General features: G+C 42.1%; 2 protein-coding genes across 3 annotated transcripts in view; both read left to right on the top strand.

Annotated features, from left to right (window-relative positions):
• The window catches only part of ANKRD31 (ankyrin repeat domain 31), a 61,996-nt gene extending 56,602 nt beyond the window's left edge, over positions 1–5,394 (top strand). The window contains 1 exon segment of the mRNA XM_059492000.1: positions 5,243–5,394. Coding sequence (XP_059347983.1) covers positions 5,243–5,394 — 152 coding nt within the window.
• Positions 5,395–9,807: 4,413 nt separating this feature from the next.
• Positions 9,808–26,777, top strand: GCNT4 (glucosaminyl (N-acetyl) transferase 4). Of its 2 annotated transcripts, none has more exons than XM_059492575.1 (2): positions 9,808–9,834; positions 24,301–26,777. In XM_059492575.1, exon 2 carries the CDS (start codon positions 24,302–24,304, stop codon positions 25,667–25,669), a length of 1,368 nt encoding a protein of 455 aa, XP_059348558.1. In that variant the 5' UTR covers positions 9,808–9,834; position 24,301; the 3' UTR covers positions 25,670–26,777. The 2 variants fall into 2 exon arrangements, with proteins under 2 accessions (XP_059348558.1, XP_059348559.1); XM_059492576.1 differs by lacking the exon at positions 9,808–9,834 and adding an exon at positions 22,793–22,854.
• The last annotated feature ends 559 nt before the right edge of the window (positions 26,778–27,336 follow it).

Below are 27,336 nucleotides of genomic sequence, written 5' to 3'. Positions count from 1 at the left end.
TTGTGGGAATAATACTTTCTACCATATGAAACATAATTTAAGAATTCAGCATAAACATTGAAACTGATGCTTTAGAATAAAAGGCATGAATACTTGGTCTCTAATCATACCTGCAAGTCCTTTTACTATGCAGACACAGTACAACAAGAAAGGCCACTGTTATGGAGCAGTTAGAAAAAAGAATCATTCTAAACACCTAATATTTTTTCTGCTTTATGACATTGCTTTTGCCAATATCATTGGATACATAAACACACCTTGAACTTCTGAGGAATACTATCCTTTATTGAGTGGAGAAAGTAATGTTTCTTCCTCAAATACACAATTTTATCTAGAAGGAATGGAATAAAGTAATGAATTGTGAAAATATGAATTAAATTCCACACTACTGCTATACAGATTTCAGTTATAGGCAGATGGTGAACTGAACCTATAGATCATCCATGATGAGTCATGGATGATGTGTGAAGAAAGAAACCATAAGCTAAGGTACTATCAAGAGGTGCTCTATGTCTTTCTGAAACTGTTATAGCTGTTCTGTGAATGACCTGGTCATTATAGTCCATTAAGGAGCTTCCAAACTGAAATTATTTATTTATTACTATGATGCTATAAATAACCTTTGATTTTTTTTCTGTAATTATCAATGCAAAAAATGCAGTGTGCATGATTTAGGTCACTTGATAGATTAATTATTGGGGAAAAGATACTTTCAGCATTGGGATGGAGATGAACACAAAGGATCAAAGTGCAGGTAGTCATAATTCCTGCTAGCCTGTATCTTGTAGTGGATGGACACCACTTTAACTTTAGGTGTCTGACTGATATGATTGATCTGTTCATTAGAAGAAGATGTCTCCTTACTGATTGGTTTGTAAGGACAAATGTGGAGTCCAGCATTTACAAGCGAAAAAAAGAATTGACATCTATATCATGTGAAGTGAATCAAGAACTCTGGGGAGACCTGAAAAAAGTGAATGCATTTAGAAGAAAAAAAATATTAAATTATTGGGAAAATATTGTGTTTTGTAAGATAAAGTTCTGGTGTTAGAATGGCAATCTGTCCACACACATCTGTTTTTCCAAAATACCAGGTCTTGACCAGCTTTTCTTTCCATTTGATAGATCATGAATACCAATTTTTAAAAACCTTAAGAACACAAAAGGCAGTTACTTGCTTTCAGTCAAGTCTCAGGAGAATATTAAGTGAAATAAGTTCTTGATGTGCCTGTAACCGAAACCACTGATATATTCCAATCTTAGGAGAAAAAACAGCTATACGTACCAGGCCATGTGTCTGGGTTAAAGGGAAAAAATGCATACGAAAGCTTTAGTTTTGGTCTAAACTAGACAAAAGCTCATAATCCTGTAACTGAGATTTCTTCTTCTTCCTGAATAATTGTAGAATATAGTGAACCAGTACCATGTTGAACTGCCCTGGTGAACTTTTCAGCTTAGTTATTAAATTTCAGGTGTTAATCCAGGTTTTAGTGTCCAGGTTCAGTGTAATAGGTAATGGGAACACTTAATCCAAAAGAAAAGTTATTTTCAAAATTATCACTAGCATGGGCAGAACTATTGTGCCTCAGTCCAATAGCAACCTTTATTTAAAGATTCAGAAGGCCCAAAAATATTGTTTATAGGAACTGCTGGCTGTCATTTCTGAGGCCTTACTTGGTCTGAATAGACAGTGCATGTTGGAACTCTTGGGTTGTGACTGATCTTTTCTAAGTTCTTGAGAGGAGTGTGGATAAGGCCTAAGAAACTTGAAAGCACTTAAGACAGATTTTTCTTCTATTAATGTTCCGCTGTGGCAGTTTAGATCAAATGCTGTCACCTTTAAGTGTGTTGTTCTTAGATCTTCTCTTTGTTTATGCATTTGTAGCCTGTGTCTAGGCTAGTTGTTCTGAACCAGATCCTTTTGAGTCTCAAAAGAATAAAGTCTCCTGTGGCTTTGCCAGATACTGCAAATCAGTTCATCTTTCCCTCAGATCTGGTAATCATCATTAGGTGTTTTATAGAAGCATTTAAACTTGATTTACTGATGCTTGTAAATTTACTCAAATATGTTGACTAAACTGCAAGAGCATTTAAATTATTTTACAGATAATTTACACCAGTAAGATAATTGTAAAATACATAACCCATTTTTTGGATACTTTCTGTACTTTCTTGCTTGGGAAAAATAAGGTAGATGTTAGTGGGATTTTTAAGGCCTGATCTTTCAGGAGCTATTTGAATGATCAGAAAATGGTGACTGCATGGAAGTGACAATTTTCTCTTCACTGACTAATGCTTATGCAACTGGAGATTATAGTCTGACATTTGTGTAGTTGCCATTAATGGAAATTCTCCTTAAGTACAATTTTCAGATTCATAACAGCCACAGCAGACAAGGACTGCTAGAGATGCAACAAAATGGAAACACAAGTTGAAAATATTTAGAGTGGTTTCAAAACTCTAAGACTAAAATGGATGCTTTCAAAGACAGAAGGGATATTGATAAGCAGGATGGAAAAGCTGTCAAGAGATAACGTGTTTTCCCCATATTTATGGAAGAAAACCAACCTCTCATTCTGATATTGATACTTTATCTTGCTGTTCCTGAAGATGATAGAAGACTGACAGAATAGGACAGCAAGGGTGGAAAAGCAGAGAAGGGCCCTGCTTGTGTGTCTAAATTTACTAAGTCTGCTTCTGTACCTGAGGCACTGAGTTTTGGGTAACAGTATAGGAACCTTCCTTGGCTGCTTACAGCCTCTAAACTGCCAGTCTTTTTTAAGGGGATTAGAGTTAAAGTCAGCAAAGTGCAGGAAGAAAACATCAAAGTGGGTATCAGAAGATTAAATATAGTAGCAAAGGGAGAGAGAAAGGGGAGAAAGACTTGAGAAAGAAAAATGCAAAGGAAAAGAACTCATTGGTGTCAGAGGAAGAAACACAGGAACCAAAATACTGATTCATACCTACATGGGAAAATTACTATCTGTGGATATAGAAACTTTTTAATCAAACACTGGTGTCAGAACTGAGAAAGGCAGCTTTAGGATGTATAAATTACTGTGGTTTTGCTAGATGCTGACTGTTATCTAAAATTACTGAGAAGTGGAGAATACAGAGATTAGATATGTTAATTGTTCACTTAGGTAAAGTACTTATGGTGGAATATGATGTTCAATTGACAAAATGTTAATCCAGTAGGCAAAACATAAATTTGACACAAAGGAATCAACAAAGAAAGCTGTTATCTGCTGCTCAAAAAGGTGACTTCAATATATGTATTTGGTCTTATCTCTCTTACAATTCACATTTGAGTTGAGAATTTTTAGTCAGTAAGTTAAATCATTGCAGTACAGAGAAGAGCCTTTCCAAAGTAAGAAAATAGCATCTTTTCTCTAATTATGATCTATCAATACAGGATGTTAAATTAGTTACAGGCTTTGCTAAGAATTTTATTCTACTTACATACAAAATGTGGACATTTCAGAACAAAAAAAGAGCATTTTTTCAACTAGAGCAGAAATCATGCCTATCATGCCATTGTATACTCAGTATTAATGAAAATGTTTCATCTCAGTTTCTGCCAGTTTATTTTCTTTTTAAAAAATTCCCGGCATACTTTAAGATCATTTTTACCTGAAGTTGTCTTTCAAACTATTTAGTGATTTTTTTATCCAAGCATTCCTTGTACCTTTACAACATCACTTTTAAAGGAGTGTGTAAGTTGGCTTCTTCTGGTGTGACTGACTGCTGCTTCATAAGCGTGAGGAGTGTTGTGATGTAACTTTCCACATAGGTCTGGTGTGCAGCCTGGCCATCTTGGTCGCAGTCAGTGATACTTAAATATATTCCAGATATCATATCGTACATTTTATTCCATTATGTACTGTGTTATGTGTACTGAACATGCACTGAGCTTGTAAGACACACAAGACTCTATTTGCACCTCTGAACACCAACCTCTCTCTTCTAGTAGCAATTTGCTACTTGGCTGGCTTTGGGTGGTGTGCTCCTGGAACTCAGGAAATGGTAGGGAAATCGTCACCAAGACATGGAATTAAAAGGTGTAGCACCTGCACTGTTTGTTTTAGCACTGGCACCACTGATGTCCATTCAGTGAGTTTATTTTGCTTCTTTGAATTGGTGTAGATGACAGAAATGAAAAGTGGTAGTAACAAAGAAAGATAGCCCAGTAATAAGCACAAGTTAACTGGCCAACTGGTGTAGCTCCAAACATGTTTTCTGTGCCTCTTGACAAGGATTTATCTTGACTGATCTAATAATCCTGAAATAAGTATCCTGGTTTGCTTCTTGAGGACACTTGAATGTTGTTTGGACACAATATTTTGTTGCTGTTTGTTGTTTTGGTTTTGTTGTCGGTTTTTGTTGGGTTTTTTAAACAAAAACCATCTCCACTTTCATGAGACTTCTCTCTCTTGACACCATCTGCTATGTGTAACGGTTGTGCCCTCACTGGCAGTTTTCTGTATTGGACTGATTGTGGCAGCTCAGAAGCTGTATTACTTTGTGCAAGGATGCTGAAGGGAAAAAGTGGAGATGAAAAAGTATGAAAGCAAGTAACTCTGAAATCTGAAGCTCTGAGTGCATTTTGGAATCTGTAGTGTTATGGATCAATGTCTTCTAATATTTCTCACTGGTGGATCTTTACAATGTTACTTTGTTAGTGTTTTTTAACAGTGAGAAAAGTTCACCTTCTCCTGTACTGACAAAAGTGCTTTAAATTTATGCATTGCAATAGTTAATTCAGTCCAGCAGATACTCAGATATTGAAAATACTTATGTTCAGTCCTGCAGTTTCTTCTGTACATGTCTGCACTTTATATCTTTTCATAAAGTTGTTTCAGGACAGGCATTTTCTGTGAGAGATTCCTTATTTTGGGAAAGTACAATGAACATGCCTCTTTGTAGATATAATACATGAAATTCAAGCAGTACTGAAGAGCAACTGCATTTTCCTATTATATAACTGGAGATGTCTGAGATGGCTAGCTTCCTAGGCTGGGCACCAGGAGATGTAGTAGTGGCCCTTGTCTCATTGAGCACTTGGTCTGAGTGAGACATACTGGTAAGACGTCCTAAGTCTTACGCCACAAGATTCCTGGGGCACATTACAGATTCTTTGGGATCACTAAGACTTGCAAGGTTCTGACAAACTACAAATACCTTTTTAGGTAATAGTGCCAGTGACTGCTTTCCATTAATCATTTGCATTCATTTTTAACAGGGTCATCTGTCCAGTTCAACTCAGTGGAAAGCCTGACACATTTTCTTCAATTCCATGAGATAGTAATGGCACATAAAGAGGAGTTTCTACCATGCTCTGCAATGGAAAAGCACTGGAATTTCTACAAGGAATGCAAAGATTTTGGATTCTAAAGACTTCTTGCATGTTAATGAATTTTTCTTTGCCACCACTTAAAAGTAAACATTTGAGCTTTTAGAACTAAGTACTTTGCTGCTGTCATTTTGATAAATCATTTGTCCAGCACTTGGGATGATGGAAAATTTGTTTGGGTAAGTGAGGAACAGGGAAGTACTTAGTAGCAGGCAAAGATAACTGTATAGAACTGAGTAATATTTACTCTTGCACTGCAAGATTAAGAAATGGGGAAATAGATAGGATTTACACACTGATGCTCATTGTGAATTATATTCCAGGCTGATTACTTTTACGTTGAACTTTTTAAGTTGAACTTTTTAAAGTTAAGTTTTAATTTCAGATTAAAGTAACTGCCCGTGCTTGATGGGGCAGGACAGAAACAGACAGACATCAGCACTCACAGTCACTTCTTACACCTAAACCTGGAACTGCTGTAGCTGAGCATGTGCTGTCAGAAATGGCAGTGCATTGTGTGTAGTAACATAAATTGTTAGGTTAGGCAAAAAATCAAGATGAGCAGCCTTGGAAATCATCATCAGCTTTGCTTTATGTGGTGTATATATATATATATATATATATATATATATATATATACACACACACACACACACATATATATATTATATATATATAAATTTGAGAAGGGGAAAAAGTGCTCAGAGAGGTTTAAAGACAAATCTTAGCTGTTGGAAGTGCTCAGGAGAATTCCATTCATGTTCCAGCCAAATCTCTCTGATAGGCAGAAAATGTGCTGGCATATGACAGGAAATGCAATTAGCCTGTTTGTGGAACACTAATTTTTCCAGGTAACAGCATCTCAGATATTCATCCCAATCTCTGAGGGATTTCTTTTATTTTAATTTTACAATGTTTGAATCTGCTTTAGCAGCATATTTGTAACAGTTTTGACTGTTAAGAGAGTTATTTGCATTCAAGTGATATTCTTGCTCTTTTGTTCTTTGGATTATAAGAAGAGATGGAATAATAGTACTTGCTACTTCTAACTCCAGTGAATAGGATGGGAAGTATCTCCTGTTAATACATACTGTCAGCAAGCTATTTTGGAGTGTGAAGAGCTCTTCTGCAAAGATCTGATTACTGTCTTAAACAGAAGTTGGTTTAGAGAAGTGAGAGGAGTCTGATGTGCAGAGAGCTAGTACTATGCCCTAGGATGCATGAGCAGTCGTAGCCTAATGGGCTGTAAAGAATAAAGAAATGCCAGTGGCCTGGAAGTCAGAAAAGGTAAAAGCTGCTGAGTGACAGGTATTTTGTAAAGTCAGTTTCACAAAGAAAGAAAATGGAGTGTTCTCACAACTGCAGCAGCAAAACAAACCTGAAGGCATATTGTTTCAAAGGAAGTGCTTATTCAAATACTGTGTTTTCACTGAAAAGTAAAAGGTATTTGACTATTAAAATTACCTCTGAATTACATGTTTGTTTGACATTTTTTCTTTGTTGCAAGATGTCTAATAAAATTAATGTACAAAACCCAGGAGAATTTGACAGCACTATTTTGGTCTATTATATTAATATGATTACATGACCTAAGGCAATCCTAAGATACAGTGACAGAAAATTAAATGAGCAAGCTGAGCAAAGAGGTAGAAATGCAAAGTGATACATGAAAACCACCGTCTCTTACAGATGCTGTATGTAAAACTAATCTACCACTGAGGCTTTTTTCAGTTCTTAGTTGTATATAAGCGTCTTGAGAAAGGCATTAGTTTGACAACATATGGCTTAATATGACTAACAAACGTAGGATTCTGCTCCCCAAATCTTAAAACTGTGAATATTCTCTAATTTCCCTGCTGGAGTCCTTTGATTTTAATATAAAGATCCATGAAGAGAGAAAAAACTTAAACCGTCATGTTTTCTCAGGTTAAATTTATGCTTTTTAAGTGTACCTTTGCATAAAAATATCAGTGGTTGTCACTGGTCAAAGATGGGCAGCTATTAGTGATGCTAACTGCAGCAGTTACAAAGCTTCTATTCACAAGTGGCAGGTCCCCTTCCCAGCCCCTTCTGCTGCTTTCACAATTCAGTTCTTTTACTTAGTAGACCTCTTTTCCACTCCTAGGCTGTGAATTAGCACAGAAGGTGCAAGCTAAAGTAAAAAAGAATATAAAATGCAAATAGTAAGACAAAACTCCTGGCATTCTCACTGCTGTTAATATTCACACGGGGAATAAAAGGATAAAAAGGTGATGCAAAAAGCCAAAAATTCAGATTCATATTTCCACATAATTATTTATTTAGTTATTGCTGACATGGAATTAAAAAAAATCAGTGGAGAGATTAATACCAGTAAGGAAGACTGCAAGATTCAAAACAAAAGAATGAGTTAAGAGGAAGAGAAGCAGCTGGGAGGCAGAGAATATAACACAGGATCCATCGATTTTAAGGCCAGCAGGAACCAGTGTGACCTCCTGAGTAACAGGTCAGAGGTCATGAAACTCTGTAAGCAAGGGAAACACATGGAGAAGAGGAAAAAAGTAAAGGCAGGTGCAGGGAGAGCTAAAGTCATTCTAAGCAGAGGATCAACACAAAACATTGCACCTTCTTGCCAAGCAAAGCAGAGCAGGTCAGGGAAGAGAATAATGGGAATGAAAGCCAGCTTGTGAAAGGTATTTACAGTACTCTAAGGCAATACTGCTTGGGTTTTTGATGGTGGAAATACAGCTAAGGGGGAGGGAGAGTGATGAATAATGTTGCCATAGGAGTTTGGATAAATTCTTGAAGCAGTTGTAGTTGGCAAGTGTTTTGTCATGATGACATAAAGATTTTTTTCTGGTATTCAAACCTTAATACAAAACTGGAGGAAAATACTCTGTTCAAATCAATAGATTGAGCAACTGCCTACATGAGACTTGGGCCCTTTATTCTTATCACCAGTTATTACTTAGCTAGTTGGGTAGGAAATGATGTGGGTGATCTGACATTTGAAGTGCTAAGTTATGGCCATATCAAGAGAAACATGACACAGGAAGGGATGAAAACATTTCTAGGGAATGAGACTTTGGAACAGGATTCAAATAACTTTTAATGTGACTTTTGTATCTCTATGTTTTTTATGGATGTGGGTTTTTTTGTTGGGGTGTTTGTTTGTTTTTATTAAAACAAAGCTTTGGCTTTGTCTGTAGCAGGAGGTTTTACCACTTACACTAATACAGGTGTTGCGGAGTAATCCACAGGTGAGTTTTCCAGCATCTGTGGCCTTCCGATTTCACTTACGCATTTCTGCGGAGAGAGCGCCAACACCCAGTTACATATAACTTGGTCACAGTGGCTTATGCAATTACCAGCCGTAAGCTGAGCTGTCACAGCGGTGCCCAGCTGCAGGGTCAGTGCTACAGCAGCAGACAGATGTTCTCCGGTGCTGTGGCGTCTTCCACATTTCTCACCGAGCCGGTGCACCAAGGGCCCGAGGCTCTCTGCGAGCAAAGCCAACAGCGCGGCCTGACCTTAAAGCACCGGCCTTATCCTGGATGTGGTTGGGCATCTGCAGTATTCCAGGGCAGCAGCAGGTTATTTTACTATTAAATAAAAACAATAAAACGTCCCCAACCAACCTGCTATAAAACAGAGACTTAATGCCAGGGTGCAGCTTATTAGCTCAGAGCTGCGGCTATTGCCGCGCCTGGTGCCCACCTGGGACCGCAGCAGTCCCTCCCTCTCCACAGCTGTGCGCTCCCGGGGCAGCCGAGACGAGGACAAGGAGCCTGGGCCGGGGACTCGTCCCCAGCCCAGACCCAGCCCTGTCTTGCCGCCCGGTCGAGCCGGCTGTAGGGTTTGGGAAGCTCCTCGGCCGCTCCGCCCCCGATGAGGAGTCGTGGGGAAGTCGGTGCCGCGTTTGCCGGAGGGGCGGCGTGCAGGCGGCGGGTTCCTCCCGCTCCCAGGTGCTGGCGGGGACCTCACCGTCACCTCCCACTCGTCCTCCTCCTGCTGCCTGCCAGGTTTCGGGGCGGGCGGCTGCCCTTCTTTTTTCCTTCACGTCATGGAGGAAAATGCTGTGCCGCACACCCAACACACGCCCCGCGCACACAAGAGCGCCCCTTCGAGCCGAGCAGGGCGCCGGCCCGGGACGGCCGCGATCCGCTCGGGTGAGTGCGCGACCGGCGGGCAAGTCCCGGGACAGCGGCAACGAGACGTCCCGGCCCGCCAAGCTGAGCGCTAACTTGGCGGAGCGGCGCTGGGGCGGCAGCAGCTCCCGCCCTGCTCCCGGCGGCTTCGCTGTAGGCGCAAATTTGGATGTTCGGCCGTGGCGGCGGAGCTTGGGAAGAGAAGGAAGAAAGGGCGGCAGTGTGCGACTCCGCGGGGGCGCAGCGGGCGGCGCTGAGCGGGGCAGAGAGCGCCGGGCCGGGCGCGGCGCTGGAGGCGGACCGAGCGGCAGGAGGAGGGTCGTGCCGGTGCTGCGGGAGAGCTCCGGTAAGAAGGTGCTGTTTGTCTTAAAGTTAGTTACGGGGGGATTTTGCGTCTCAGTAAGAGGGTGCGGGGGTCCGGAACCGGGGCACCCACCTGCCCGCAGCCCGGCTGGTAAGCGGTGTACTCAGATGTCGTAGCCTCGTAACCTTCTCTCCATTATCAACAGTTACACCAACTTAAAATAAGGTTTGGTAAGGGGAATCGGGGTTGCTGTGATGTTGGCATTTTTTCGTTTCCCAGTAAATCGTTCAGAATGTTCATGTAGCTGTGTTCAAATTTGCCAAGTGCACTTTGTTGTTTCTTTAATATGGAAAGTGAAGAAACAGAAAGTAACAATAGGAAGAACCTGGCAGAACTTCTTTTTTTTCTCGAAGAGAGACAGTAGCAGCTTGTCCCTTATTATTGGGTGAACAGATTTACTAATGCTTGAATAAGGCTTAGAAATAGAAGACCTCATGGGGGACTTGCACTGTGTCCCACCTAAGGATCTGCTCCACTGAGCATCCTCTGACTCATTCCAAATGTCTAATCCATAAACCAACCTGTTTCATTTTGAGATAGGCATGTTTCCTTAATAGTAGCCTTTTTGCATAAATCAATTTCCTTAGTAGTAATCCTTTTGCATTTGCTTTTTTGTGAGAGAAACAGCTGAGGGGTAGAGATGGTAGATAAACTTGCTACTGATGTGGAGGTGATTAACAGGAAAGAGCTGCTTGCTTCTTTCAGCCAGAGAATTACAACAGTCGAGTGACACTGGGAGGCAGAAGATTGAAAACAAGTACGAGACAGTGGGTTTTTACGCTACGCTCAAGTGAGCTGTAGTGTGTTACCCCCCCCCACCCACACACTCCCTAGTGTCTGCGAGTCAGAAAGCTTATGTAGGTCCAGAAATGACTGGGTGAAAGAATTAAAAATTTCACAAGAAACAGACATTTGTAACCTGCCTTTGAAAACTTCTAAGTTGTAAGGAAATGGATCTGGAAAGGACATATGGAGAAGATGTTAAAGAGTATTCATTCTTTCTCCTGTTTCCAAGCATCAGCTCTTGACTACTATGAGACAACATCTTGGGCTGGATGGGCTCCATGGATATGATGTAGTTGTTCTTTCATGCACATAGCTTTTCTGAGATGATAATAGAAAGGGAAGTGAAATGCTACAACATTTGTACGACTGTGGTTTCTGGTTTTGTACATCTGATAGTGTTGGGTTTTGGCCCTGTTCCCACGTATTTTTCTGTATGCTGCCCAGCTGTAAAGGCATTGAAAGATTACCAACAAACCTGGCTAATGCATTTGACATCTGTGCAGTATAAATTAGTAATTCCTAGGGATTATAACTTTCTGAAAAGCAGTAATGGTGATAAGGAGTACATTCAAGTTTCAGTTGCTTGGGTTGGCACCTCTGTGTGTTATTACACTGGATATTCAGACCGCCAAGAAAGGGATCCACACACTGAAAACTGCATGTGTACCAGGTTCTGTAAGTTTTGTGGTTCTTAACCTATACTATGCATGCTATTTTATGGTCTAATATGTGCAAATTATTCTAGTCAGTCAACAGGCTGGCTGTGACCATCCTATAAATGCCTTGCTGAGGGGCAGGAGACTGTATCTGAAATGAGTAGTCCAGGTAAGTTCAGAGGAATTAAGCTTAAAGCATTTACGTGGCAGTTACAGCTACAGAGTCATTAGGAGTCATATGGTGACTCCAGCTTTTGAGGTCTTCCAAGAAATATTGATAAAGGAACTAAGAAATGTACCAGATGAGTCATAAAAAGCTCATTTCTGCAACATAAACAGCGGGGTGCTGAATCCAGCAAGGGAGTACATTTTGCGTAATTGTCAACAAGTCAAGCCTCATCAGGCTCTCCCTGAAACACTCGAGGAAGGCTTCTCCAGGATTTGCAGTGTGATCAGGCACGAGGCAGAGATTGCTCTGCTTTTAGTACAAAGACAACTGTGAAGAAAGAGGAGGTCTTTAATTGCCCCAACCCAGATAAAGGCAGGTGGTGGGGTAGATACCAGCCTGTCAGAGATCCACCCATCCTCCTGCAACAGGCTCTGTTGTATTATCCAGCTGCTGCATGGCTTGTCTGGCGGGTCAGGTAGCTAGCCCATGGCCTGTGCAGGATTCCCTGGTGCCAATCAAAGACCTTTTCCTTTTGAATTGACTGTGCAGTGCCGCTGGCCTGTGTGTGTTTTTGTGGTGCGTTGTTTGCTGGGGGAGGTCTTTCTTCATGCTTGATTTCCAGGCAGGGACAAATCAGCATCCTAAATCTTACTCAAAAGATGCATAGCTGTCTGCTGACCTCTTTCAGTTTTGCGTGTGCTGGGAGCTTTTGTCTCACAGAAAATGTCCCATTTTCTTAATTTTTTAAAAATCAATTTATAACACATTATATAATTGACCACGGTACCCTCCTATCATACAGAAAAGAGGTAAAGTTGACCCAGCTGCTGTCTTGCCACATTGCATCTTATACAGACAGAGAGTGCCAATATTAAGTATATTCCTTCCATATTAAGGAATCCGGATATCATTATTTCTGTATAATTTTGCAAGCTGAGGACAGTGAGCTAAGGCAGGACTGGAGGGGCCCTTGAATCTGTGACACCCAGAGCCCTGTTGGAGCTTATGACACTCAGGCTTGTGACACTTCAGTGACAAAAGTGCAGTTTATAATTCTGTATCATCTGGCAGACTGGTGATGAAGAAGAGGCTGGTGTGTGTATTTTGGTCAAAATGTGTATGGAGAGGAGGACAATGCTACGTATGCCTTACGAATACTGCTGCAGTGCTTTCCTCGAGGGAAAATACCATGATAGTTGTTTGTGGTATACACAAATAGTACAGTGTTTAGTTCCTCAAATTTCTTTGTAAGCATCACACAGAGAAAAGTTAGGTATAATAGCCCAGAAATTTATTTCTTGCCAGGGAGACTTTGTATACCATACAAAGTACTTATGTATAGGTGAACTTGCAATGCAAGCCATCATATCTAAGGAGAATTTCAGGAAGTATCATGAGGACTGTGAATCTCATAACAGTAGCCCAAACTTCTGGCCTTAGCTTAGTGTCAGAGCTATTTTATTTGTGGAGGGAGCAAGGCCTCTGACACCTGGAGTCTTGGTGCCTGAAGTATTATGTGCATCTCAGACTTGCTGAAGCTTTTGACAGACTCCTCGTGTCCCAGTGCTTTTCTGCCTCTCCCCAAGTCCTCTTTACTCTGCTGGAGAAGGAAATTAGGTTGCTTTGATGTGATCTGTTCTTTTTATGGTGTTCCTTTCTCCCTGCCTTCTTGGTGCTTAGAAATGCTATGTGAGTAAACAAGAATAAATGCTTCTTATACAGATAATGCCTTCCACAGCTTAATAACAATAAAACCTTCCCAACTAACCAGCTAAAAAGCAGAGGCTTATTAGTTCAGACCTGCAGCCATAGCCACCCCTGGGACTTAACATACCAAGCCTCCATGTTCACTATTTTTCAGCTAACATTTTACATTTTCTTTTTTAATTTGTGCAAGAAATAATGCCTTCCCTACTACTTCTGTATGTCCGACTTCATACGCATGTGAAGCACTGATACTGGTGGAGGCTGCGGGCAGTGGCAGGATGGAGCAGGCACTAGGACTTGGTTTGCCCACTGAGCTGGCAGTACCCATATTGATCTCCTGGGATAGAGCATCCTAAAGAGGGGAAGAGGCCGCAGCAAAGTCCAGGAGGTAGGTCTGCAGCTTTCTCTGATGAGATCTTACTGACGTGACAAGCTGTGACTTTGCGGGGTGAAATGACTTAAAGAGGGTGGTTTACAGTGGGGCTTGGCAGAGAAGAGTCTGCAGGCAGCTTGGTGGTGGGGTGAAGGAAATGGAGAAATATTTTGAGCTGTTAATGGGAGCTTTTCTGCGGTGTCATGCAGTTTCTCCTGTTTCCCTGTCTAACAGGAAATTTCCACCCTCTTTTATAGTGCTTCTCCTTGCCAATGAACACAAATACTGTCCCTTTGGGTTTAATTTTTATGTTATTCTATAGTTTAAAGGTTAACCCTCTTTCCACTGTAGTACTATTGCTTTAAACTCCCATATGAAGTGGAAAAAAGCTGTTAAACTCTAGATTGCCACAAATTAGAAGGGACTAAACTCTATTTGTTGGAGTATGTATTTGTTAGTGGGATTTTGTTTATTTGTTTTCTTGACTCCTGCCTTTATAGTACACGATGTGCTTGGCAAGCATGGATACCCCCATGTCACAAAGTCAGAGAATTGAAATTCTCTATGTATAAGCATCAGACTTGGGAATTTTGATGACTGACATCTCTGTGCCTTCTGAACACTTTCTTGCTTTAAGAGGGCTGCAAATCCTCTGACTGGCATCACACAGTAGTACGAGATGCTGAGGGATTTGCTGAGAGACTTTTCAGGCCTCCAGTAAAAGAGCTTTTGTGAAAAGTTTCTGTAAAGCAGTTCAGATTAGTTGGGGTTGCAGAGGAATTATATTCTCTCTTGTGCTGCTTGCATGACCCTGCAGAAGTTGCTTACCTCTTTTCCTGGCCAAAGAGCTGAGACATTGACTTTCCTTACCCTGACATATCTCTGGGACACGAACATGCTGAAATTGACGTAAGATATTTTACTGAAACTGTGAGGATTGCCACTGGAGGCAGCCAGAAAGGAGAATCCAGCCTTTTCTAAAGAGCACACAGAGAGCTGGAACTGAGTGGCAAACAGACAAGCAAAGCAACTTACTGTCTGCACAGGAAGTTCTGCTGGGAAATGCAGATCCTGTGCAAGAGACAATGCTCTGGGACAAGGTTGTGTGATATCCATAACTGCCAGATCTTTGCTGTGTTTCCCAGATATGTGGCAAGAACATGTCTTTCTGCTTCCAGAAGCAAAAACCACACTGTGCTAAACTGTAGTAATTTCTTACTGCTTTTCATGGGGATACTCTGCTGTTTTAAGTCTTCACGGACTTAAAATTGGAAGGTTTATAATCTAATTTCTTCTAAAAGTAATGACATATTTTTTCACATCTTGCAATTAAGTGTTTAAGTAATTGAAGTTACTTAGCTCTTTAGTTGTCCATCATTCAGAGAAAATGTAAGTGAAAAGTAAGTAATCTAACTTACTCAAGCAGGCAAGCCAAAACAAGGGGGTGAGATGTGCAGAATAAGGCTGGTGCTAAGTGTAACTGTGTTGGAGGGGCACAGGCAGAGGCTCCAGTGCCGAGCAAGTGGGTGGAAACTCAGACAAACTTGATAGAATCAACTGATTGAGATTTAATGACAATAAAATGTACTCCCACAGAAATCCCATGATCTCTATCAATAGATAATTTTGCAATGAAAAAAATAGCCCATAGTAAATTAACTTTTCCAGTTTGCAGCATTGAATAGTTAAGAAGTGATAAAATTTCAATTCAGACAGATAGTTTACAAAAAAATAAAATAAACAGCTTAGGAAAGCACACGATTACTTTTCCGGAACATCCTCCCCTCTGCCTTTCCCACAGACCTATCAAGGCCCAGACTTGATTTGTACAGAACACAGGGAAAACCAGGAGGAGCTAACTAAATTTTTGCACAGGGTTGGTCATGCAAACCACCGAGTTTGCATTGCTGTGTGAGCCAGGTGTGTTTTAAACAAACAGAGATATTTTATCAGGGGGAACTTTCCTGAAGTGTTTTTACTTTGAGGAGAGGGAATTGTTCCCTCTTTAAGTTCCTGCTTTATGTAGTAATGGTGTTGGCTGCTGAAAAACACTGCGACCTGGTTTCCAAGGAAGGGTGTACACACTGGTTCTGTTTCAGATGTATTTGAGTGATGGGGGTGTAACAGGTTAAAGAAATCTCTTGTTCTGCTATTCTGTTTTTTTTTGTTGTTGTTAATGCTACCTACATGAAAGTACTTACCCTTTTCAATCCCTCTCTCCATTCTTCTTTTTTGTAATTTTCCGACCTCTATTCTGCTGCTCCTGCTCTTCTCAGCACACAGGCCTTTTTTTTTTTTAATCTAGGTGACAGCAAGGAGTTTGATTCATATGCAGAGGGGTTTCTTCACGCAAGAAACAATCACTTGTTGGGGTGAAAGCACTTGTATTCCCCTAAACTCTTCCCCCTCTTTTGTCTCCTTCCACAGACTTGCACTCAGACTTGACCTTTTCACTTCACTCTTGCTCTGTGGCAAGCACAGAAGCAGGTGCCTCACAATGCTTTCACAGTGGGCACCATGTATTTCAGATCCACTGAGGAGAGAGCACTGCCTACTTGCAGCCTGAGGTTTCCAAGAATCCCTATTCTAGTAACAGTCAACATGTCTTGTCAGTCTATGCTCTGGGTAAACCAGTCCCAGGCAGATGTGACAAAGGACAAGAGGTGGTTCCCACCAGCTGGCTGTCTTGCCTGGCACCAAAAGTAATTTGTGGCATCTGTAGAAGGTCAGAGACCTCTTTGATCAGTATTGCTTAAGTAGAACAGAAGTATTATAAATGTGGTAATGCTGTGCATTAGTAGAGATCCTGGCTTTTGTTTTCTGTAACTCAGTGTAGCTGAGTAGTTGAGACTGGATTTTTGCTTGCCTACTGAGCAGGTCCTTCAGGAAGGACTGGTAAGGACAGAGCAGGGAGAGGGGCAGTGGATGTTAATATATACCTTGTTTTCCTCAGGAAAGTTGTGATGCATTGGTTATTGCAGGCAGACAGGTTACAGACCTCCTCAGGTAGTCCTGCCTGCATGCCTGCTGCTAAGCCAGTTGCTTCCAACACCAAAGGAATGCCTTTCCCTCTCCATGGTGTCGGCTCTCTTTGAGCAGAGATCCCTTCTTTTTTCCTGAAAAAAACCCAACCTTCAAAGCAGGAGTTTTATCCTTCTACCTGGAGGTACATCTGATATCTTAGCTTCCTGTGATGGACCTGGATGATTCATAATGGCTCCAACCTGCATGCGACGTCCAGGGAGCTTGTGGGCATTGTAGATTCACCTGGAAGCTTCTACTTTTAATCACTGAAGCACTTGAGTTTAATGCAGCACAGTCTGTATTGGAAAAGACAATGAGGAAAGGGAATGGAATGCTGGGGAGTTGCAAAATTCTGTATTTTCTCAAACAAGGTAGTTCAGATGTGCTAATTCAATGTGCTCTGAATATAAACTGGACAAACTGGGAACACCTCTGCTCTGTGTGGACAGCAGGTGAGACTTGCCATGCTGAGCAAGAGGAATATGAGAGTTGGTAATTTGTTCCTGCTGTGGGTGAAGGGAGGTGTAGACTTCTCTGCAAGAATGACGTTGGCATCACAAAGTTGCACAGACTGTGAGTCTGGGTGCATTGAGGTTGTGGAAAAATCAAAAATAATAGTGTGAGGAACTGCAGTAATGCCCTGGTCTCTCACAGGAACCAGGTCTCCATAATATTATTAAAGTCTTTCTAAAGTAAAAACTCATCTTCAGAGACACAGTGTGAGCCCAAAGCCTGCCAGTTTCTTTGTGCTGAGGAAGGTAACCTGTCCATTCCTCCGAGCTCTCAAATACCTCTTTAAACATTTACAGAGGGATGTACTCAAAGAAGTACTGCTGTGACGCTGGTGTATATGAACCATTGGAGGTCAGCCAGAGCGGGATCTTGGTTCCCTGAGCTAACTCAGACTTGTGCTGGCCAGAGCAGCTTCCTGGCTTTTCTTTGTTGCATCTGAATACCACTCTGCGATGGAGGAGCTGCTGGGGTGTTCCTGGCAGAGGATCAGGGTTATGTGTGATACTGCTACCCCTGGAATTCCTCACATTACGGGTGCAACAAGGCTATGCCATTGCAAGCAGGGTTGGCAGAGCTGGCACTTATGGTGCAAAAGCTGGGCTTTTTCCTTGCTTCTCTTTGCTGTTCCAGGGATGCTTTGTGCAGCCCATCTCACAGTTCCTGTTTTGGGATGAATTGTTGATCCTTTGCAGTTTCTGGTATCTTTCCACCGGCTGCAGATTGCATCAGATGCTTAGTCTGGGCAAGGTACATAGTAGAGCAATGCTCTGCTATGCTCACATGCATAGTAAAGCAACTACGTTGCAGAACAGGTTGTCTGCTGTTTTTTTTTTTTTCAAGGCCAAATCTAGAAGTAGTCTGGGTAGATTCACCACATTAAGTTCTGCTTCCTAACATTAAGTATGACTAGATGTTATGTGACAACCTCAAGCAGTCTAGTGGAAATGTTCCTACCCGTGGTGGGGGATTTGGACTAGATGACATTTTAAAAGTCCCCTTGCAAGCCATGTATTTCCATGTTTCTATAATTCTATGAAACAACATATGATGGTGTACAGTTTCTCAGTAGGAGTGATAGTTTAAACATGATTTTACCCTGAAGGAATGGAGGTATATTTTGTAAAAAATGCTAGTCCCAATGAATTAATATATGTGCTCCCACGTGGTTCTTCAATTTTGACCACCACATCTCATAATGTAGAGTTTTACCTGACTGCTCTGTTCTTCTTCCAATTAAAAACAACAGCAGTTCCTATTTTTTTTTTCCTGTGTGTTTATGGGGAGGTGGATAAGGCTTCTCTCCCCTTTCTGTATCTGTGGTCTGCTTCCCTCCATGGAAAAGATGCTGCGCTGGTATGAGGTGTCCAACGCTACCTTGATATGCAGTTCCCCAGTGGGCCCACAAGAATTTCTTTGCATAGCACTGAGATGATGCACAGTTAATAAGGTTCACTTTTCACTAATTTGGTAAATACAGGGAAAATTCTGTTGGGCACACTCAAAACCAACTTAAACCTTGCCTACACTGGTTGGTATTGTTTCCACAGCATCTTAGATATTCAATGTTATGGAACTATTAATAATAAAAACTAAATAATAGAGGAATGAGAAGCTTCAATTTTGCAATTACCTTGATACCTGATATGTGATAGTGCACATTGGCCTTAGCCAGAGTATTTAGATCAGAATGCAGAAAAGGTTACAGAGCACTCAGGTGAAACAGCAGAATATTTTTTCAGGCAGGCAGATCATCACTCCTTCTTAGGGTCTGCCTTGGAGGCCAGAAGTCCCACTGATGCTTTTACAAATTTTTAGAGAAAAGAACATTTTTTTTAGTTATTAAAAGATACAAATGAAGAAACAAACTTTGTTCTAATTTATCCTAATTTTGATGAAAATACCCTAATCTGTAAAACAACCCAAAAGGTGGATTGTTGCCCTCTGTAATACTTCATTCTCATTCAAAATGGACTTTCTTTTAGAACTCAGTTCAGTTCAAACAGAAAACAGCGAAACAGAAAGTATTTCTATTGAGTTTGTGAGACATACATTGACTTGAGGCAATGTGCATGTGTTTTGGGGGTGCCAATCAAATGCAAAATTGTTCAGTTATTCACACGGTTCAGAGAGCAGCATGTTCAGGGTTTTCCAGCCTGGTTGCGTCTGATGTTAGCAGCACACCTTACCCTTGCCTCACATTTTTAAACTTCATTATCACAGAAGACCCACTTAGAGCCTTGCTGTCAATCAGAAGAGTTGCAATTAATGCCTGAGGTTCATGACTGAAAGCTTTTAGCTGGGTCACTTCCCAGCTACCACATTTCTGAAGTCAGAGTCCTCCCACATGAAGCCTGAGGACCTGGGGAGAGGATTTCCTCCCTTTCCTGACAACTTCACCCATTTTCATTTTGGGGTTGAATCTTGAGCAGTGGGCATGGCTTTATGAATTCAGAAACATTTAACACAGTAGCCCTTGCAGGTGAGGTTATGATCTTTGTGAGGCTGAGCTGTTGTTGGTCGTGAGGGATGGATGCTTTACCTTCATCCATCTTCTCTGAGTGTGAGCAACAGTTGTGAAGGGAGAGACAATTCCTCGACTTTAATTTTTTTTTTTCATTACTAGTGCTAATGATAAGGGAAATGCAGATTTTTTGACATAATAAACTGATAACGGATCTGTTAATCAGATACAAGCGCATGTGTTTGTTTTTGGCCAACATGGAGAGGGTAAAATCTGTGAGGTTTATTAACAGGATGGTGCAGAGGCAGGAGAAGAGGATTTCCCTGGGAGCCCAGGTTCGTGAAGGGGCTAGTGGAAGCCCTTGGAAGCTCCCTGGAACCCAGGGGAATCTGGATAGAAGTCTTACACTGTGTGAAGACTTGGGGCTCCTGCTCTCCTCAAGTCCTGGAACAAGCAAATGTACCTCAGGAGTCTTCTCACATGTAGAAAAGACAAGTAACACATTTTACAGAACAAAGCCAGATGTCAATGCCAAGCTCATAGTATAAGATCGTAATATAAAATCTTGATACAAAAGATGGAACCTTGCATGTGTATTCTATGGCATCACCTAAGGAAAAAGTTTTTGTGGACAAGATAAGCAGAGTTAGCATCTGGTCAGTGCTACCCAATGTAGGTGCTTTGGACAGCAGTAGGTTGCTGTTCTCATCTGCCTTGTTAATTCATTCTGTGCTCCTCTGGAGAGCACGGTGTGTATGGCACAGTACAGCTCCATGTCTGAGTAGGGCTTTGAGTCTGCATATGGTAAAAGATAAAGTTTTTCAGATGAGTCAAAACCTGATGAGGTGTGTGATGATCCCAAGAGATTTAATCCCTCTGTTTCCCACTGTTCATCGAGAAATCGCAGGTTTCGCTGAAATTACCTTTATACTGATAAATGATTTAGAAGGGAAACAAAGGTGATGGAGGGTTCAGAAAGTAAGGCATATGAGGAGTGACTGAGGAGCTGGAGTTTTTAGCCTGGAGAAGAGGAGGCTCAGGGGAGACCTTACTGCTGTCTACAACAACCTGAAAGAAGGTTGTGGCAGGATGGGGGTCAGCCTCTTCTCCCAGACAACGAGCACCAGGATGAGAAATGGCCTTAGGCTGTACCAGGAAAGGTTCATGTTGGATATGAGGAAGAATTCCTTCATGGCAAGAGGGATGACCCTGATAACTCCAGTGCCTGGTTAAATTGCAGAAGATTATTCTGGGAGTTATTGAAAAACCCCTGAAAGAAAATGCAGTCATTGGTCATAGCCAGCATGGCTTCATGAGGGGAGGGTCCTGCTTGACAAACTAATTCCCTTTTATGACAAGGCAGCTCACCTTGTTGATGATGTGATCTTTTTTGATTTCAGTAAAGCTTCTAATGCTGTCTCTCACAGGATCCTTCTGGATATTTCATGTGGTGGGTGAACAGCTGGCTGATGGGTCAGACACAAAAGGTTAAGCGCATGGGGTGACATCAGGCTGGTGACATGTCACCTGTGGGGTTCCACAGTGCTCCATCTTAGGGCCAGCGCTCCTCATCATCTTCACTAATGACTTGGATACGGAACCCAAGACAAACTCAAAGATGTAAAGTGGGACACTAAACTGGGAGGAGCTGTTGAAGGCAGAGAGGCCCTGCGGAGACATCTCAACTAATTAGAGGGCTAGGCAATCACCAATCATATGAAGTTTAACAAAAGCAGGTGCTGGATTCTGCAGCTGGGGATGGGGCAACCTTGGATGTGCAGGCAGACTGGGAAATGAGATGCTGGAAAGCAGTGCCACAGAGAGGGACCACTGGGTCCTGGTTGATGGCAAGTTGACCATGGTCAGCAGTGCCCTGGCAGCCAGGAGGGCCACCCGTGTCCTGGGGACATCAGGCACAGCATGGCCAGCCAGGCAAGGGAGGGGATTGTCCTGCTGTGCTCTGCACTGGGGCAGCCTCACCTCGAGTGCTGGGGGCAGCTCTGGGTGCCACAGCGTAAGAGAGATACAGAACTATTGGGGAGGAGGAGGGGTCACAAGGATGGTGAAGGACCTGGACAGGAAGCTATGTGAGCAGCAGCTGAGGTCCCCATGTCTATTAAGCCCAAAGGGGACTGAGGGGAGGTCTCACAGTGACCTACAGCTTCCTTGGGAAGGAAAGCAGATGGACAGGCACTGATTTCTTCTCAGTGGCAAGACCTGAGGGAGCAGTCTGAAGTTTTGTTGGGGGAAGTTTAAGTTAAGTATAAGGAGAAGGGTCTTCACCCAGAGGGTGTCTGGGCTCTGGAAGAAGCCCCCCAGGGAAAGGTCACAGAGCACCATCCTGGCACAGTTCAGTACTCCCATGGTCCAGAGGTGGAGAATGCTCTCAGGCGCATGATGTGACTCTTGGGGTATCCTGTGCTGGGCCAGGAGTTGTAGTTCACTGATTCTTGTGGGCCCCTTCCAACTCAGGACATTCTAAGATTCTATGGCTTTGTTTGGTTTCATAGCAACAGAATGTTTGGCTCTGGGCAGAAGCTGGCCAGGGCTGACACAGATAGACAGGTTAGGGAGAAGTTTCGAATGTGTTGGATTTTTCCCCTCCTTTTTCTTTGTCCAGACTTGCCTTTTTGAAGGAGAGAATAAGAGAAGATTCACTCCTTGATTTAGGCAATCCCTGTTCAGGCAGGGGTGATAGGTGTTGTCCTTGCTAGCCAGGGGGACGCTGGGCAGAGGCATGGGGTGGACTTCACAGAAAGGCCACCCACATAGGTCTTCTCCCTCCAAAGAAAAAAGCCAGGACATGTTACCTGTTTCCCCCTCTACAGAGCTTTTTTTTTTTTTTTTTTTTTTTTCATATGACTGAAAACCTGCCTTTGGTTAGGAGCAGTTTTTAAAAGTGATTTTTTTCCAGGATCACAGATACATAAAGAAGGTAGGTAAAGGGGAAACCCAGATTAGACATTGGACTGGGATTAATTTGAAGAAGAGATGAACTAAAGCACCTGCTTGCTGTGGGGGAATGTGGGATTTTTGCCTTCATAGGGATATGAATGTCTCACTTCATTTTGAGGATGATGAGGCACTGCAACAGGTTGCCCAGAGAAGCTGTGGATTCCCTATCCCCAGAATTATTCAAGCCTAGGAGAAGGTCCCCTGCTCATGGCAGGGATTTTGGAATGAGGTTATCTTTAAGGTCCCTTCCAACTCAATCTATTCAATGATTCTGAGATCTGTTTTTTTCTCTTTCTTTGTTAGCATACCTGGAGGCTGTTTCTAAAACCTGCAGAGAGTTGCTGAGCTTTGGTTTCTATGAAATAGGTATGTGTTGGCTGACCCTGGTCTGTACATGGCAACCCCCAGGAGATAACATTTCCTTCTTTCTGTTGCCCTCAAATAGAAATACTAAGGACAAAGATGCATAGGTAAAGGCAAAGTCAAGGGAGAAGAGACAAATGAAAAAGCCCTTGATAAGCTGCAATTTGAATGTAGCTACAGCTTGCAAGACCTGACATCAAAGGGAATGCTAAAGATGCCCAAGTTAGTCTTGCAATATATTTGAATGCACATCTCAGTATTTCATTTTACATACATGTGTGAGATGTTCAGGCATCCAAGCCACATCTGCTGCCCCCACCATTTTATTGGTTCTAGAAGCACTCTGAAAAGTTTCTATTCAAAAGAAACAGTGGGAACTGTTCAATTTAAAAACAAAGTGGAGTTTCGTTTAAGCTAAGTAGAGCTAAGTTTACTGCTGCACTTGTTATGTGGTTCTGGTCTGATTTTGATTTGGGGAACAGTGCTGATTATGCTCAGCCAGTAAAGCAAAGATATGTGGAAGAGGATCTCTGTGTTCAGCTTTTATTGTGGTAATGACTCAGTTGTTAATGGGTTACACAGGAATTTTTTTAAAATAACATGCTGTATAAAAAGGGGCCACATGTGTTTTTGTGGTCACATCCAAGGTTGTGTCACACGGCAGAGAGCAGAACAGATGCACTATTCCTTACTACTGCACCCCTTTTGCCTTCAGAAGGGAACTTCCTGTATATGTTCATACCAGTGGATGAAAGTGCTATGCATTTATTCACCTCTGTCTTCATGGCAAGTTAGAAGTATTTTCCAGAAGGAATCTGAAGAGAGAAAGGAGACTTTGAGCTTGTCAGATCTTGTTGGCACAGGATAGGAAGAAAATTAATTTCCTCTTGAACATCTTTATGAGCCAGCTCCAGTGCTTGTGATAATAAGAATGCAGTGTTTGAATACTAAAAATTTCAGTTTCATGCTTTTTAAAAAAAACAATACTAATATCTACCATTAGGCACACATTCTTTGCAGACTTACTAGACATCCCTTTGCTGCTCCCGTTAAATGCCTTGATGTTACTCAGGAAAATAAATAATCTTTCCTACTCACATGGATGACAGTAATGTTTTTGCCAATCCAGGGTGTACTGTACTTCAGTTTGTAGCTCATTAGAAATTTTAAAAAGATTTGGAAAAAGACCAGTGGGAATCTTGTTCTGATACTCTTATTTGACTGGAAATCGTCTAGTTTATTGCCTTCTCTTAGCTAATTCAGGGGAATGAAATTTTAAAATTATGATTAGGAAAAAACTAGAGATTACCAGTGGCCTTCCTAATAGGGTGGTATTTATGCTGTAGACAGACTGGTGTGCACATATCTTTCTTAGGGGTTGGAATGGTCTCTGATGACTTCAGAGATGATTTCTGATTTAAAGTAACACTATGTATTTTTTTCTTGCAGAATGAAGAGACACAAGTGGTCCTACAAATGTCCTTCACGAAGGAAGATCTTGATTCTGTGTGTTACTGGGTGGCTGATTGCACTGCTGAAGCTCCTCCATGTCGAAAGACACTTTTTTCCCTCTAGAGGCATTTACTTAGTTGAGCACTTTTTGAGCACTTCTTCTTATGTTAGAAACAGATATTCATACCCTAGAAATGAGTTCCAGTATGAAATTAATTGTTCATCTATATATGAACAAGATCCTCATGAAATTGGCAAGAGTTTAGAGATAAGAAGAAAAGAAATAGTTGATTTAGCTGATGAAGATGTTGTAGCAATGACAAGTGACTGTCATGTGTATCGTTCACTTAGGAAATACCAGCTAAAACCTGTTTCTCCAGAGGAGGAGAGTTTTCCGATTGCCTATTCTTTGGTTGTTCACAAAGATGCAGCAATGGTTGAAAGGCTCATACATTCATTGTACAGTCGTCAAAATATTTACTGTATCCATTATGATCAAAAAGCAGCAAAAAGCTTCAAATCTGCTTTGAACAATCTAGCTAAATGTTTCCCAAATATTTTCATTGCATCAAAATTGGAGACAGTGGACTACGCACATATTTCACGTCTGCAAGCAGATTTCAATTGTTTGTCTGATTTGATGGACTCTGCAGTTCCTTGGAAGTATGTTATCAATTTGTGTGGCCAAGATTTCCCTTTGAGATCAAATTTTGAACTGGTCGCTGAACTGAAGAAACTCGGTGGAGGAAACATGCTGGAAACTTCAAAACCAAGCAGTAGCAAAAGAGAACGATTTACTTATCATTATGAACTTATGAAAGTGCCTTATGAGTACATGCAGATGCCTGTAAAAACCAACATTTCCAAGAATCCGCCACCTCATGATATTGAGATATTTGTAGGCAGTGCCTATTTTGTTTTAAGCCGAGAATTTATTCGATATACCCTTGAAAGCTCACTTGCAAAAGATTTTTTTGAGTGGTCAAGGGACACATACTCTCCAGATGAACATTTCTGGGCCACTCTTGTACGTGTCCCTGGGGTCCCTGGGGAAGTTCCAAGGTCATCCCAGGATGTAACAGACTTACAAAGCAAAACTCGTCTGGTGAAATGGAATTATCTTGAAGACTATTTGTATCCTCCATGCACTGGTACCCACCTTCGCAGTGTCTGCATCTACGGGGCTGGAGAATTAAGGTGGCTTCTGAATTACGGACACTGGTTTGCCAACAAGATTGACTCCAAAGTAGATCCTGTCCTGGTAAAGTGCTTGGCAGAAAAGGTGGCAGAACAACAGAAGGAGTGGGTACATTTGTCCTCTGATGAGCACTTTCTGCACTTAAGTTCTACGAATGCCTTGACATAGCAGTGCTGTGTTCTCTGCTGTCCCTGCTGTGTGCACAGCACCTGCAGTCCTGCTGCCTTGACCTGCTGCAGGATGGCAGTGAGGGAAAAGTCCATTCTGGATAATGCCCGGGGCCCTGCAGAGCCAGGTGCCTGGCTAGTTATTTATGTAAAGGAATTTCTCTCTGATTAACTGTTTTGTCACATTAAACCTGTAATTATACTTCAGGGCGATCCTGAGATGGTGAAGTTTGCTTTTGGAGGCTCTTGTGCTCTCTATCCCAATGGAGTATTTCAGAAATGTATTTTACTTCAAGTGTGTTTGTATCTTTTATGAGAAACTCCAGCACTTCTGTCTGCCTCTCCTCCTTTCCTTCACTTTTGCTTTTATCAAAGGAATAAAGGGAAGACCTCTGTATCTGCTACCTCAAGAAAACTGCAAGTGCCCATCTCACAGAAAAAACCAAGAGATCAGCAGGAGCACCAAATGAGCCATGTGACCCCACCTGAAGTTCCACACTTCTCATCTGTGGGAGCTGCATAGATCTTTGCAATGTGAATATGACTGGATGATATAAGGGAAAGAAGATCCCTGTATACTGCATTGTGTGTACTATTGTTCTCTTCTCCCAGCTAACCTGGGTTGTTGCTGTTCCTTCTACAAAGCGTGTGATCAGGTGCTGTGCCAGCACTGTTGGTTTCACAAGCAGTGAAAGTTGGTTGAAGTAGTTGTGCCCTGTTGAGTGCACACAGTTGTGTGTTCTCCAGAGGCAGGATACATGCCTGCCCTAAGGGCAGTCTCTGCAGCCATGGGGGGGAGGTATTCGTGCCAAAAGAGGTCAATCTTCATTTCTATCTGTCTCTAGGAATGCCTTTATGTGAAATCCCAGTCCTCTTGAGGCAGTATCCCTACACACAGAGCTGTTTCCCATTGGTGTTCAGCAGTGTGGTGCTTTGTTGAATGTTGAACACACAAAGTTGAGCAGTAATCATAAGAGCAGCCATATTACAGAAAGGAAGACCCTGCATTAAGTGGTTTCTGTGCAAGTGTCGTGGCCGTGCACTCCCATGATCCCAGGCTGACAGGTGCCTGAATTGGCCCTGGTTCAGCTGTGGAGCAAGAGTTCTCCTACAGCCCCTGCTTGCCATGGCCCTGCCAGGCCTCCCACAGCTCAGGAGCCTCCTCACAGCTGGGCTTCACACACTCCAGCATGAGGGAAGTGTTTGCAAGTGCAGTGGTCTCTGCAGAAACTTGTGCAACTCAGAAATGCCACTGGCATTTTGGGGGTTTCCCTGGAGTGCTGCTCTGCCACAAGTTCAGTTTTGGTGGTTCCAGTGGATCTCGGGGTTTAGCTTTCTCCGTGCCACTGTCTTCTTTCTAGCCATCCATCTTTTATTAAGGGACCTTTCCCCATGAGTGACTTTGGGATATCTGTATCTGGTCTTACTGATCTACAGATTGCTGTAGTAATGACCATATCTCATATCAATGAGAAATCTTTGTTCCTTATTTGTGCTGAAAGAACCAAGCTGCTTTTTAGTCTCAGATTTTGTTTATAGATATAGTCACAGTGAAGTAATTCATGGCTCGAGACTGGTTTGAGAGTCAGGATTCTCAGGCAGTTTTCCACATTTGTGACAATGATTTTCAGTAAGTTCTCAGACAAGCCACCTGAGTTTTCTGTTTCA

This window comes from Ammospiza nelsoni, chromosome Z (genome assembly GCF_027579445.1).
Source record: "Ammospiza nelsoni isolate bAmmNel1 chromosome Z, bAmmNel1.pri, whole genome shotgun sequence".
Taxonomy (NCBI): Eukaryota; Metazoa; Chordata; class Aves; order Passeriformes; family Passerellidae; genus Ammospiza; species Ammospiza nelsoni.
Note: the sequence above shows the minus strand (reverse complement) of the source record. Positions and strands in the feature narration are given on the sequence as shown.